At 36.5% G+C, this 13985-nt stretch overlaps 1 protein-coding gene across 1 annotated transcript in view; it reads right to left on the bottom strand.

Moving 5' to 3' along the window:
• Positions 1-13985, bottom strand: part of LOC148085218 (protein NLRC3-like) — a 126375-nt gene that overhangs the window by 110868 nt on the left and 1522 nt on the right. The window contains exons 2-3 of the mRNA XM_087783365.1: positions 13445-13535; positions 13242-13376 (exon numbers count right to left, since the gene is read on the bottom strand). Coding sequence (XP_087639491.1) covers positions 13242-13376; positions 13445-13535 — 226 coding nt within the window. The remainder of the gene's footprint in view (positions 1-13241; positions 13377-13444; positions 13536-13985) is intronic.

Here is a 13985-nt window from a genome sequence, read left to right as displayed (position 1 = left end):
TTTATTTATTTTTTTTTTTATTATTAATATCTTAGTTTACTATATACTTTATTTTTATTATTTTCTCGGATTTTATAATGGATTTTAATTAGTTAATTGAAGTTTTGGTTCTTAATTTAGATTTTTAAATTCTTCATCTTTTATATTTTCATTTAATTTTTTTTTTGATAATCGCTTCTTTACTTATTATTATTTCTAGCATTATTATTAATATTATTAATATAATTATTAATTTGTTCTATTCATTTATTGACCTCCTCTTTTTTAAGACAAAAGTAACTTTTACTACAGGTGACAAGTTAAAGCTCCTGACAGGGAAGAAAATAAGAAACTTTAAACTCTGTTTTTTAATTTAATGGTAAATCTTATGAGTGTGTTACTCACATCAATGATTTCTGAGAATTCATAATAAATAAAATAGTTAAACAAAGTGCTCTTATTGAGCTCTTGAGCTAGCTTGATACAGCTAATTAAGATTCAAATTAAAGACTTGAAAGAGCTTCTCTAAAAAATAGAGAAGATGATAGTTGATGATAGTTCTAGGGTCCTATCATAGCTCCCTATTGGCCACTGGCTGGAGTGCATGGGTGTGGCAGGAGAAGAGGACGAGGGGATGGAAACAAACAAATAATTTTGGTCAACAATGGCGCATCTTTGGCTTTTACTCCAGGAACTTTGGTCCAGTTTCCTATTGGTGACACCTACAATTGAAGCAATTTTTCTGAGCTGAACAAACAAGAACTCAACCTCAACAACTCTCCACCAAGAATGAACTTCTGCTCCAGAGAGGGAGGAGCTGTACTGGTTCAACGTGATTGAACATCTGATTTCCCTGATCTTGAAAAGACTTTTGAGACTTCATTCCTATGATCCACCTTTGGACCCCCCACACAGCACTAAGAACTATGTCTGGGATGATGATGAACGTGATTATGAAGACAAATGGCACGATCTGGTCGCAAACATGAACTTGACTCTTGTCTGCGTGACATTTTTGTGGTCCTGATGGTGAGGCTGCTGAACTAACAAACGAACAAGGTTCTCTATGCTCTCTCTGACACTTCTGTCCCTCATGTTGCTCTTGCTGTGGTTGCTGGTGGAGAAGCTAGGGCCCTGAGACACATGATTAAGAAATGCAAAGTTGTTTGCGATTTGACGAAAAAAGCATACAAATCTAGCCTGTTAGAGACATGATATCTTAAGAGGTAACAGTAAAAAATTAATCCCAGAATAACATACTCTGATTGCTCCACTCAGAGCTATGATGAAAGCAGCCATAAGAAAACAAAACGAAAACGTGTGAGGTCGACTGATGCAGAATTTTATTTAAACTAATTAAAAGTGACTCTGTCTAGGGCTGCTGACTTGTCACCTCCAGAAACTAGACTATAGAGAATAGACAATAAAGAATATACTATAGAGATTAGACTATACTATACTAAGCCACTCCATATTGATGCGAGTGAAATTTATGTTATTGTTCTTTGGTAATTAGACTTAAAATAGTGAAAATGGAAAAAATAGAGACTAAAATACTGTAGGAGGAAAGGTCAAAGAAAAAAAATAGATTAAGAGATAAATTAAAAAAAACACTGAGAAATATTAATATGATATTCTTCTCTCTAGTTGCATAAACCAAACACCTATAGACCAAGAGGAAATCTCATTGAAGTGAATATTAATTAAAGAAACTAGTTAAGATAAGCAAAATAGTAATCTAGAATAGATACTGTATTTCTGTTGTGGGTAAATAATCAAAGAGGTCTGACTCACACCTGATCTAATTAACTATAACATTCATAAACAGATTTGAACTCACACAACACTCTCAGACATTCACATAGATACTACAAATAACACAGTGATCTCAGAGATAAACAAACAAACACATGATGTCTTCAATTTAAATTGAATAAGATAAAAAAGTGTCACTGCTACAAACTGCTCCCTGTGTGTGTGAGAGAGTGAAAGAATTCTCTCGAACACCCGCCTCTGTTTCTCTCTTCTCCATGAAGTCAAAACATACTGATAATTTGAACTCTCTGCTAACTTCAAGGTTTATTCAAATAAAACACATGACAAACTTTAACTGACATCCACAGATCTACAAAGTTTGGAATACACAACTCATGACACACACACAATATCCTCATCATCACCTGAATAGATGCATAACTGACCTTCTCATAACTTCTGATCATTCTTATCCTGTTAGAGGTCAGAGGTGGTGTTGAGAAGCTCCAGTGAGGGAGAAATAAGAAGCCACTGTCCACTGCAGACTTTTAAATATATCAAAAGATCTCCTTCTCAGAAGAGACAGAAACATGAGCCAGCATGAGTAAAGCTAAAAACTTGACTAGCATACTTTTAAATATATATATGAACAAATGTAGTTTTAGGAAACTACTCTTTGGACATGTGGTGAAATAGTTAAGATGTTTAAATTACCAAACACAAGAAATCATGATTTGCGAAAAATACAACTTCCCACAAACTAATAAGACTTTACTTAAAGCTAAAAGAAGGAACATATTGGTGTTATATATTTAAAAGGACAATCAGATGGGCTGGAAATTGTCCAAACATTGGAGAAGTTTCAAAGAACAGAAAACATATTGTTATGATTAAACATATTTCTCAGAATTAATCATTAATCAATTTAAGAAGATGTATTTTTTTAAATAAATTAAAATAGAATACTTTTATCTACATCAATAGCAGCCAATAATACAATACACAATATAGAAAGTGAAACTTGGAATTAAAAACTGAAATTGATTAATTGAAAAAGTTCAATAAGAAATGGAAATGTGTTTCTAAAGCTGCTTCTAACGTTCTAAGACAACTATAAACATTAAACAAAATATAAAGCAGGGAAAAGAATTGACTTTGAAAAATATAAGACCCATCAGAAAAAATAAATAAATGATGCCTTCAGGAAAGAAAATAGTAAATAATCTATTTAGAAACTACAGAATCATATCAATCTTTAAATTAACTTTGTTAAGGGTAAATCTACCTTTAATCTAAGTTGATCAAAAAATAAGAACTAGAGCAAGAGATTGATAGAAAATAAACAAGTTGAATTCTAAATTAAAATATGGACTAGCAAGTGTAATTTATTGAAGGAATTGAATTACATAAGCATTGAAAATTACTAGTCTTCATCTACATGACAAAATGAACCTGAATAAACCTAAAATAAATACCAATTTGAAATACTAGAGTTTAACAGTTTTTTGGGGAACTTTAAAATAAAGATAATAAATTGGTTGTAACGATAAGACACTTAAAATTAAATTAAATTGAATTGGTTAATAATTAAAAATAAGGTTACACATTTTAGTGGAGTTCTATATCTAACAAAGGAGAAGAAAAGAAAAGAAAAGAATGAATCATTATAATTATAATCGGAAAAAATATTTTATAGAGTAGATTTTTACTTTTTTTAATTTTAAATTTTAAATTTTTTTATTATTCATAAATTAAGTCTTAGTTAGTCTTTTATTAATTGGTTAAACCTAGGTCCGGAAATCCAACAATAGAAATGCTAATATAGAAAAAACAAAATTGAATAAATAAACGGATGCAGAAATGGTCACTTTTGACAGTCACTTTTTTATATTTGATATTATCCATTTACTTTAGCAATAGACTTTCAAACCAAATCTAAGAGGAATAATAAAGATTAAACAAAGCTTAGAATATTTTTTTTAGCTAATAATGTCATATATTTTAATTTAATTAAATTAATAATTAATTAATCTAATTTAAGAGAGTTAATACAAAGAGTATTATGATTAATTAAATGATTTGACAATAGATTTGGATATAAAGTTATTCAAGAAAACATTTTTTAAATACAAATAAATAAGGTTGTTTATTTGTCCCTCAGGGGGAGGACTTAGATAGATACTTAGCTGGATAATAGGTTTGTTACGTGATGGTGATTCTTGTTGCACGGTTCTGTCGATCAACACTGCTGAAGGGAGCTCTGTCCAGATTGCATTCAATTAGTTTAAATTTTTGGTGTAGAAAACAGCTCGAGAATAAGGTACGACTGTGTTTGACTATCTCTCTGACTTGGGTAGTAAATAGGAAGGGGTTAATTTTGTCTGCATGAAGTAGTATGAGTCAATTCTAAATAAAAAGCATGATTTAAAGATGTATTGTTTCTCATTTGTCCAAAGAATGCGATGCTGTTCATGTCTTTCCTATGTTGCAGGACGAGCTCAATGATGCACTGTTGACGGGGGAGTACGTCAACAACACCTCACACGAAGAGCCCACATCCAAGTCGCCGAAAACGGGGCTGCTGCTTTCTTTTTACCTCGTTAAAGAGGTTTTTCAAAGCAGTGGATACTGGCTCCATATCAATATATATTTTATCAAAATCTCTACTTCAAAATAGACTTATTAGATTTGAGTTAGTTATTGTGAATATGTTTTTTTTTATGATTTGGCATTCTATTACTTCAGTTTTAATTCATAGCATAATTTGGAATTATTATTATTATTACATTTTTTTTTTTGGATTTTTTCTTTTTTTTGTGATTTGAGAGAAATGCTCATAATGTATAATTGTTTTCATTAAATTAATCTGTGTTTCCTCTGTTGCTTTCTCACCATATGTAATCTTTGTGTGGCACTATACGGATGATAGTTTAGCATGTTTAGTTTATAATCAGATTCGCGATTATTTTGAAATCAGACTTGTCTTGGTTTTATTGCATCATTAGTTCATGATGCAATCAGGGGGAGTGTAAGGAAATGACAACTTTACTGTAATCAATCACCTAGATTTAACACACATTTCAAATAGTCACTTGATTAACTGATAATCTTACATATTTAATTAATATTAAATAATCCTATTCTTGCATTCACTTAAACTAAACTCAGGTTCACAACTCAAAGGCCGAGGTCACAAAGCCTCACACACACAGAAAGATTAAACAATCCCAGATTCCAGGACGTCTGGACACCTGTCTGAGAATTCACTCTGAAGGACACAAGTCGCTGGGAACAGATTCTTGAAAACAACAACTTTTGGTAAATTTCCACTATGTTCACGTGCGACCGGCCATCTTAGAATCAAATGTTTACACTTACTGACCAATCCTACATTCACATTTGACTAGAGGCGTTAACCTGAATATTCTACTATAAAGATCCACCATTTTGTCTGATCTTTGCGTTCTGGCATTCGAAGACGTCTGCGATAGATCTCTCTGCTTGCTAGCGCCCGTGTTCACGTAAGTTTGTCTCTGACTTTTGCATAATTCACTAAACGAGCATTTTTCTTAAACTCATCCATGTGTCTGTCCTTCATTCCATCACCACGTACGAGGCTGGGGAGGGGTCGGTTCATCGGAACACAAAAACCCCTAACAAGATGATGCTCGTTTTTGGGGTATTTTATTGTCTGTTGCTGTTTGTTGTTATATTAAGTGTAGACGACATTATCGTGTCCAGGGTTGAAGTTTTGAAGAAAAAACGTTGTGAGGTTTGAAGAAAAAACGTTGTGAAGTTTGAAGAAAAAACACTGATCAGAATTTAAGTTGAATTGATGGGCAGAGGAGACGGTTACACGACCTGGTAACCCTTGGGAATTCAGAGTAGGGGTGGAAGTATAAGTGGCTCCCTCTATGGGGCGTCTGACATTTTTAATTTCAGATTCTTAAACTAGTTAGGATGCTTGGCCAATGGGTGATTATGGTAGACATACTTTTTCAGTAAGCCAAGTAGCTATCATTAATTTGGGGATAGGTGGGATTTGAGAGGCTCTCCCAGTATCCTGGTCTGAAGACTCTGCCAGCTGTGGGTGTGTAGGCCAGTTAGATCTCATTGTGTTCTGTGTTGAGAGGCTCCACAAAAAAAAAATTGGCAGTATAGTCAGGACTAGTTAATTTTTCCAAACAATCACAGTGATGGACAAAGTCTCATTGGTGATTAGTTTAGAGTTAGTTCGACGGGGGTTGAAATAGAATGGAATAGTTGAGAGGCTCCTATCCAGGGTGTTTGGAAGCTAATTGAGCGATTTGAGAGGCTCCTGCCATTATGACTTCAACACTTTAGACACGACAGGCTGGTTAGAGTCTCGTTCCACGTAGCATAGTGTGTCTCTAGACTTGTTTTGGTAAAATACTGTTGTCGTCGTATTGTCATGACATATTGTTTTGTTTAAATTGTCTCTGTCTGTATATATAAAGATCTCCGACTTTGTGTGACTCAGATTAGAGTGTGTGTATGTGTGTGTGTGTGTGTGTCTTTGGACACTATCTCTTGCTGATAAGAACTGCTGCTTGGCAGACGTTGTCTTGTCAGCTGCGGCAAGGCAACTGAGCTCCGAAAGAAAGTTTCCTTTTTGGTAGGAGTGGTTTCACTTAGAGGTTGGACTTCTAAGACTTCCCACTTTTTCCTCACTGACCCCCCCTGCTGGTTCATCTCCGCACACAAATTATTTCTTCATCTTGAATTCTATTTTCTAGATTGTTTGTTTATGAAAGCAAGTAATGTTAATTGAAGTGAATGTGTAAAGTGATTGTTCAGGTTTCTATTTTGGTGTTCTGAATTTTATTTTTTCTTCTCCCTTCAATTTTTTACTTCTTACGTTTTCTCTTACCTTTACCAATTGTTGTCATTTCTATTTTATTTTTTTTAAATTGATTTCAATTATCTCTTGTTATAAGTATTATTGTTAACCATTTTTCTTTATTTCCTTCCCTTCTTTATTTATCTCTTAAGTATTTTGGTTGGGTTTAATATGATTATCTTCTCTCTTTATTAAGCAACACTCTTTGTTTACAATAGTTATTTTACAATTATTCCTGTTTCTTAATTAAGGTATATATAAATTTATACAGTTAATTAGTGTTATAATTGGGTTAAGAAGAAAAACTAAAACAACTCACATTTCAATTTTCTCCTTCTTCTGCAGTGTTCAATAACAATAACACAATTAACATTGATTGTTGACATCCTTTGTTTCTGCATGTATTAATGACCTTTTGACCCCATTATCTTAACCACCCTCTCCTCCTATTTCACATGGTCAATTGATCAACTCTGTTGTTTTGTTTAACTAATACTGCTTATCTGAAAGAAGTGTGTCATTGACTGCTTGCACATGTGTACGTTTTTTGACATCTAGTTCCTGTTTTCTCTTCTTCTCTCAATTCCTGATCTTTGGTGTTGTGTTTGATGTGCTGCCCCCTGCTGGTTTTCCCTTTACTTACTTCTTAATTGACTATTGCTACTGACTCATTTAGTGTAATTATTCAATTAAATCAATCACATTTATCTAATTAGATCAGTATTCTTAATTTTTCGATTAATACATTTAAATTACATAAAATAAACAGATTAAATTACAAATTACATCTTATTATTTGAATTAGTTATAACCTTATATATATATATATTATTATATATATAATATAATTTTTTTTTTAAACATTGAATTTGTTATTTCAATTCATTTTTATTAATTTTCAATTTTTTTCGTTTATTTTATTATTATTATTTAAAAAAAAAATGTTTTTAATTTTATTTATTTTTTAATTTTATTTTTTTAATTTTTTAATTTTTTAATTTTTTAATTTTTAATTTTTTAACTATTATCATTATTATTATTTATATTCTTTTTTTTAATTTTATTATTAATTTACATTCTTATTTTTACTTTATTTTTATTATAATTATCATTATTATAATTATTATTTTATAAATTTTTCTCCCATTAGATTTTATTTTATTTATTTGTTTTTCTTCTACTCGCTACAAGTCAAATTTCTTAATACTACTATTTCTTCTGTTTTAACAAATGGTGAAACCTACAATTGCTGCAATTATCCTGAGCTGCACAAGCATGAACTCTCTGCCCAACTCTCCACCGAAAATGAACTCTTGCCCGCACCAGAGAGGGAGGGCGCTGTGACTGGTTCAACGTGATTGAACCCCCTGATGGTTTCTCCCAACTTGAAAAGACTTTTGAGACCTGGAAAAAATGGATTATGCTGCTGCGCTCGTATGATCCACCTGCGGACCCCCCGCACTGAACTATGAACTATGTCTGGGATGATGATGACCCTGACTACGATGACAAATGGCACGTTCTGGTCGCAAACATGAACTTGACTCTTGTGTGCGGTGACATTTTTCTGGGTCCGGACGGTGTGGCGGCTGAAGTTGAATTAACAAACGAACAAGGTTTTCTCTATGCTCTCTCCGACACTTCTGTCCCTCATGTTACTTTGGCTGTTGTTGCTGGTGGGGAAGCTAGAGCCCTGGGACCCATGATTAAAAAATGCAAAACAGCTTGTGATTGGGTAAAAACTCAGAATAACAATCTATTCTTCTCACCTAGCACCGATTCCTACTACTACTACAACGCATTTTTCTCCATCCCTTTAAATGAGAATAGCAGAAATATCTTTGCCTTCACCTACCAAGGAGAACATCTCACATACACTAGACTTCCACAAGGTTACATTGACTCACCATCAATTTTTAACTATTGCCTAAAAAAGCATTTTGAGGAACTCTCATTGCCTGAGAATGGTGTTCTTTTGCATTATGCTGACGACATTTTAATTGGTGCGCCCTCGGCTGAGGATAATTTAAGAGCTACTGAGATTATTTTACGTTTCTTGGCTAAGAAAGTCTATAAAATCAGCAGACAGAAAGCTCAGATTTGTCGACAAAATCTCACCTACCTGGGAAGATTGATAAAAAGTGGTGAGAAATCACTCTCTCAATCACATAGACAATCTATTTTGACACACCCACAGCCTGTGACTGTCAAAGACATGATGTCTTTCTTGGGTCTCACAGGCTACAGCAAACAGTTCATTCCAGACTACCACACTCTGATTGCTCCACTCAGAGCTATGATGAAAGCAGCTGGCCACAAGAACACTAAGACAACACTTGTGTGGTCAACCGAAGCAGAATTTTCTTTTAATGAGTTGAAACAAACCCTGGCTAGGGCTGCTGACTTGTCACCTCCAGACTATACTAAACCATTCCATCTTGACGTAAGTGAGACCAATGGTATTGTCAATGCGGCTCTCTTTAAAAAGGCTAACATTGAACGCCGGGTTTTGATGTATTACAGTACAGTCCTTGATAACATCGAAATGGGTCATCCATTGTGCACCCGACACTGCATAGCTATAGCTAAGGCACTCACGAAAACTTCCCACATTGTAATACATCACAACATTTTTGTCCACACCTCTCATGGAGTTGCCAGTTTTTTACAGTCTTTGGCTTTTACTTTGTCTGCACAGAGACAACAAAGGCTTAAACAGATCCTTGACCAACCTCACATCAATTACACAGCTGAAGGTGTTAACATGGCTGACGACATGGGGACAGCTGGTCTCCCACATGACTGTGTAGCGTTGGCAATATCAGATATGAAAGTCTGTGACTCTGTAACTGATGTGGATTTGGCAGAAGTAGAGATGACTCTGTTTTGTTACTACTCTGTTGTGAAATTGTCATCGGATGGTGTGTTTTCTACACTGGAAGCTGTATCTGTTCCTCAACCTTGTTCCGCTCAAAAAGCTGAGATCGTTGCCCTCACAAGGGCTCTTTTTTCTTGGCCTCTGGAAAATCTGCTAATATCTATACTGACTGCATATGCACATCATGCTGTCCATATCGATCTTCCTCATTGGAAGAGGAAAGGGTTTGTTACAGCCACAGGGGCTCCAATTAAACATCTCTCTGAAATGAATGATCTTTTGATGGGTTTAGCATCACCAATTGCAGTATTGAAATGCAAAGGTCATCAATTAGGGACTTCTGTGGTTTCTAAAGGTAATGCTAAAGCTGACAAGGCCGCTAAGCTAGCGGCTGGCTATCATGCTAAGTTGATGGTTGCTTTAACGGTCCTTCAGGGGGAGGTTTCTTCGGCCATTTCTGAAGAAACAGTTGAACAGTTGCAGTCTTCAGCCAGTCCTGTGTCGTTGAACAGAGGTGCTGTGAAAGTGGGTAAACTCTGGAGGCATAGTGATGGGAGACTTATTGCTCCAGCGGTTCTATTAGAGTTTGTGTCAAGAGAGTCAGCATCTTGGTCACGTTTCCAACAAGAAAATGGTGTCGAAAATTGAAAGGTTCTGGTGGCATTCCCATTTGAATAATGTGGCTAAACTGACTTTTTTGCAGTGTCAGGCATGTCAACAGTACAATCCTAGAGCTACCCTCAAAGTGGGGATGGGTTCATTTCCGCCCCCTAGTGGTCCATGGAAGGATATTGTTATTGACTTGACAGACATGGGACTTGACAACAGGGTAAAAGGTTTGAGATACCTACTGGTTTGTGTTGATGTGTTTTCTAGGTGGGTTGAGGCTTTTCCCACTAGAACTGAATCGGCAGCGGAAGTGATTAAGTGGTTGACAAAAGAGCTGATACCTAGGTTTGGCCTTCCTAGGCGCATTAGGTCTGATAATGGTACACACTTTTCTAACAAAGACTTGAAAACAGTGGAAGACTTCTTTGGCATCAAACATAGTTTTGGTTCTGTGTATCATCCTGCTTCGCGAGGTCTGGTTGAGAGAGCGAATGGGACTCTTAAGAGGAAGTTGGCAAAACAGTGTGTGGGGACTAAACTGAAGTGGCTTGATGCATTGCCATTAGCGCTGATGGCAATGAGATCATGCCCTAACGAGACTTTAGGTCTCTCCCATGAGGTATTGACCGGACGGTTGATGCCTGGACCTAGCACATCTGGTCCGTTTAGTGAACCGGACGGATCCCTTGACGACATTAGAGTTGATCTTTCAGATTATATCTCTGCCTTGAATAAGATTGCACAAGCTCTCACTCACCAGGTGCCGGAAATCCTTCAGAGGGACCTGGAGGAAGGAGATCTACAACTGAAGCCAGGGGATTGGATCTGGCAGACTTTAGAGTTCACTGGAGTCTTCCAAAGTGGAACGGTCCGTTTGAAGTGTTGGAAGCCAAAACTCATTTGATTAAGGTTTTTAAGGAGGGAAAGCCCTCCAATTGGATACATCTAAGCCATTGTGCAAAAGCTGAGGATCCCAAAAGATCCCTCGCTGATGTCAGATCTGACCTAAAAGCAAAATGTCAGACAACAGCCGAAAGACCTGGCATCCCTTAAAGAGACCAAGAATGTTCAGAATTTTTGCTAAAATAATAATTCTGATACTCATACTGGAAACAAATCTCTCCATCTCAGATACATCCACTAAGGCCACTGATTCTGCTACAGCCCAGATCAAAATCTGTAGTATTGGCCAAGCCCATGAATTTGTCTGCTAGACAAAAGCGTCAAGCCCCAAACTATCCTCCTATCTACAACGACGAGGTAGGAAAAGATCAGACATTTCAAAGTGACTACTGTTCTGTTGCCGATTGTGGATCCCGTACAAACGATGCCATTTGGTGACCAAACCCAAAGTATCTCTGTCTCGTCTGGCATCCTAATTGTAAGATTGATTCACTTTGCAACCTCAGCAGGTCTATTGCAAAATGTACCACCCGTGAATGCATCATGAACATTATTCGATCTAAAACCGATTCACTTTGTTCATCCTGGAAGAGTGTTGTTGCTAACACTGGCCCCTCCAGATGGAATTGTCAATAAACTGATCTCTATCCACTGGCCCAACGAATCTCAATAACTAAAATGACGGCCAAAGCAAATTGTGTTAAGAATCGATGTAATCCTCTTTCTGTTCATCTTTCATCCCCTGCACTCAAAGACACTGGACTGTATGGTTTAGGAAGCTGGGAAAATGGACATGATCCAATAGGTATATTCTTCCTGAATGTAACTAAGAAACGCACTTCTGAATTAGATAAAATTAACATTATGGCAACCGAAACGGGATATTATGAAGAAAACGTGTGGTTAAAATGGATCCATCTAACTGCTAAACAACATAAGAAATATGACTGCATAATGTGTTCTCGGGCTAGACCAACGTTGTTCACCACACCTGCTCCTTTGCATCATATAGATGATCCGGCTGGATTTCTCTGAATGCTGGCTTTGATGATGACTGAGAGGAAGCAAGACTTCCTGAATGAAGACATAAGTGACATGAGTCAGAAGATTGTAGAAGGTGAAATTGGAGTAAAATCTTCAGATCTGAGGAAAGTGTTCTTCAGCTTCTTCATGTGTGTTCACATGTTCTTACTGCTCCACAGACGCTCGGCCAGATCCTCCTGCTCCATGTCCTTCAGGAGATGAACTGTGATCCTGAGGAAGTCTTCCCTGATGATTCTCCACTTCTCATCTTCCTCCTCAGTCTGTGGAGTCTCTGGACTCACAAACCTCCAGACTCTCTTCAGCTCCTTCTGCATATAGCTGTAGAAGTTTCTCTCCAGTGACTGGAACAGAATCACAGAGAAGAAAGTCAGAGTGATAGTGGATCATCTCAAGAACCACAAAGACCAGAGATTTTAAACTTGGATTCAGCTGAATGATGATGGTGAACAAAAGGAACCTCTAGGATTAAGACCTCCTCTGGCTCATGAACATACCAGCCGTATGGTTTCCAGTTGTGAGGGATGTTGCTGACCAATGAGAAGCTCTGAGCTCTGATGGTCCACTCTGAGAAGAAGAGATGAAGTCAGGACTGTGAATTAGCTCTTCAGTGTGGAGACGATCTAACTTGAAGGTTCCTCTCAAAATTACAGAGAGTACCATCTGAATAAAAATATAAATATTATCAAACTTAACTGTTTAGTTCAAATGTAATATTATAACATATGGAGACTTTAAACTTCAAGGACTCACAACAGTCCAGAATATTCTGGTTCCTCCTGCTGGATCCTGATGAAAACAAAACTCTGATCAACTCTCATCTTTTTCTATCCTGGTATTCACCAGCTGAACCACTAGATGTCCTCACACTGCTGCACATGTCCACCTCTGCACTACAACTGTGAAAGCAACGTTTGAGGTTTTTAATTTGAACCCTGCAGTGAAACTGGCAACGAAAATTCGTTGCTTGGCAACCGTTAAAATATACAGCTGAGTGAATGTATTCATAAAAGTATAAATATAAATATGAATAAGTTAAAAATAATGCAATATAGTATAAACAGAATACATAAATAACCTTGAAACAACTGAAAGCAACATTTGAGATTCTTAATTGTGTCTTTATCTCCCCCTGCTGGTGTTGAGAGTGAAGTGAAGTTCTCTGGTTTAATGTGTCAGTATGAACCTGGTAGACTCACACTTGTACACTCTCACCTCACACCTGGAGACTCTTCACTTCCTCTGAAGTCAATCCATCTCCCCATTGAATCATCACTCTTCAGAGACACACAGCAGGGTTCTGGTCCAGATCTTGGTCCAGGTCCAGCAGGTTCTTGCTGCTGCTTTGATCTTGAACACAGAAGTAGAATGAGTGAGAATGAAGACATGGAGGACAATCTTGGAGGTCCTTGTCTCACCTCTGAGTGCTGGTCTGTTCATCGTGCTCCTCACACTGAGGGTATTTAAAGGAGTCTCTGTCCTCACCATGAGTCTCAGCAGAGTCTTCACCTTCACACAAACACACTCGTGACATTCTTGTCAACATCAAAAGTTGTTCTCGACTCATAGTGTAAAAACTATAATCAATACTTTCATAATGTCCTGTTTTCATTAGAGGAAAACAGATTTTACTTCACACGTTCTGCGCCCTCTACAGGCAGGGTTAGATGGAGCATGTTTTTCAAACGAGTTTCAAAATCTCATCCTCCACTGCAGACAAGTTCAAGGCCTCATGTATGTAAGAATTGCATTGATTTCCTACTAAAAAAGTTTGTACACTCAAACCCAGAAAATAGTGCATAAAAATATTCAGATGTATGAATCTGTGCGTAACAGGAATTCAAGCATTTTTACTTTCTTCATCCAAATCAAAGTAGAGTTCAGACGGGTTCATCCCTTTTCACGCCTCCATTAAAATATGTCAATCATGTTTAAATGAACCACGAGACCCGAGATTTT

This window comes from Callionymus lyra, chromosome 2 (genome assembly GCF_982586985.1).
Source record: "Callionymus lyra chromosome 2, fCalLyr1.hap1.1, whole genome shotgun sequence".
Taxonomy (NCBI): domain Eukaryota; kingdom Metazoa; phylum Chordata; class Actinopteri; order Syngnathiformes; family Callionymidae; genus Callionymus; species Callionymus lyra.
This window is presented reverse-complemented; position numbering and strand designations above follow the sequence as displayed.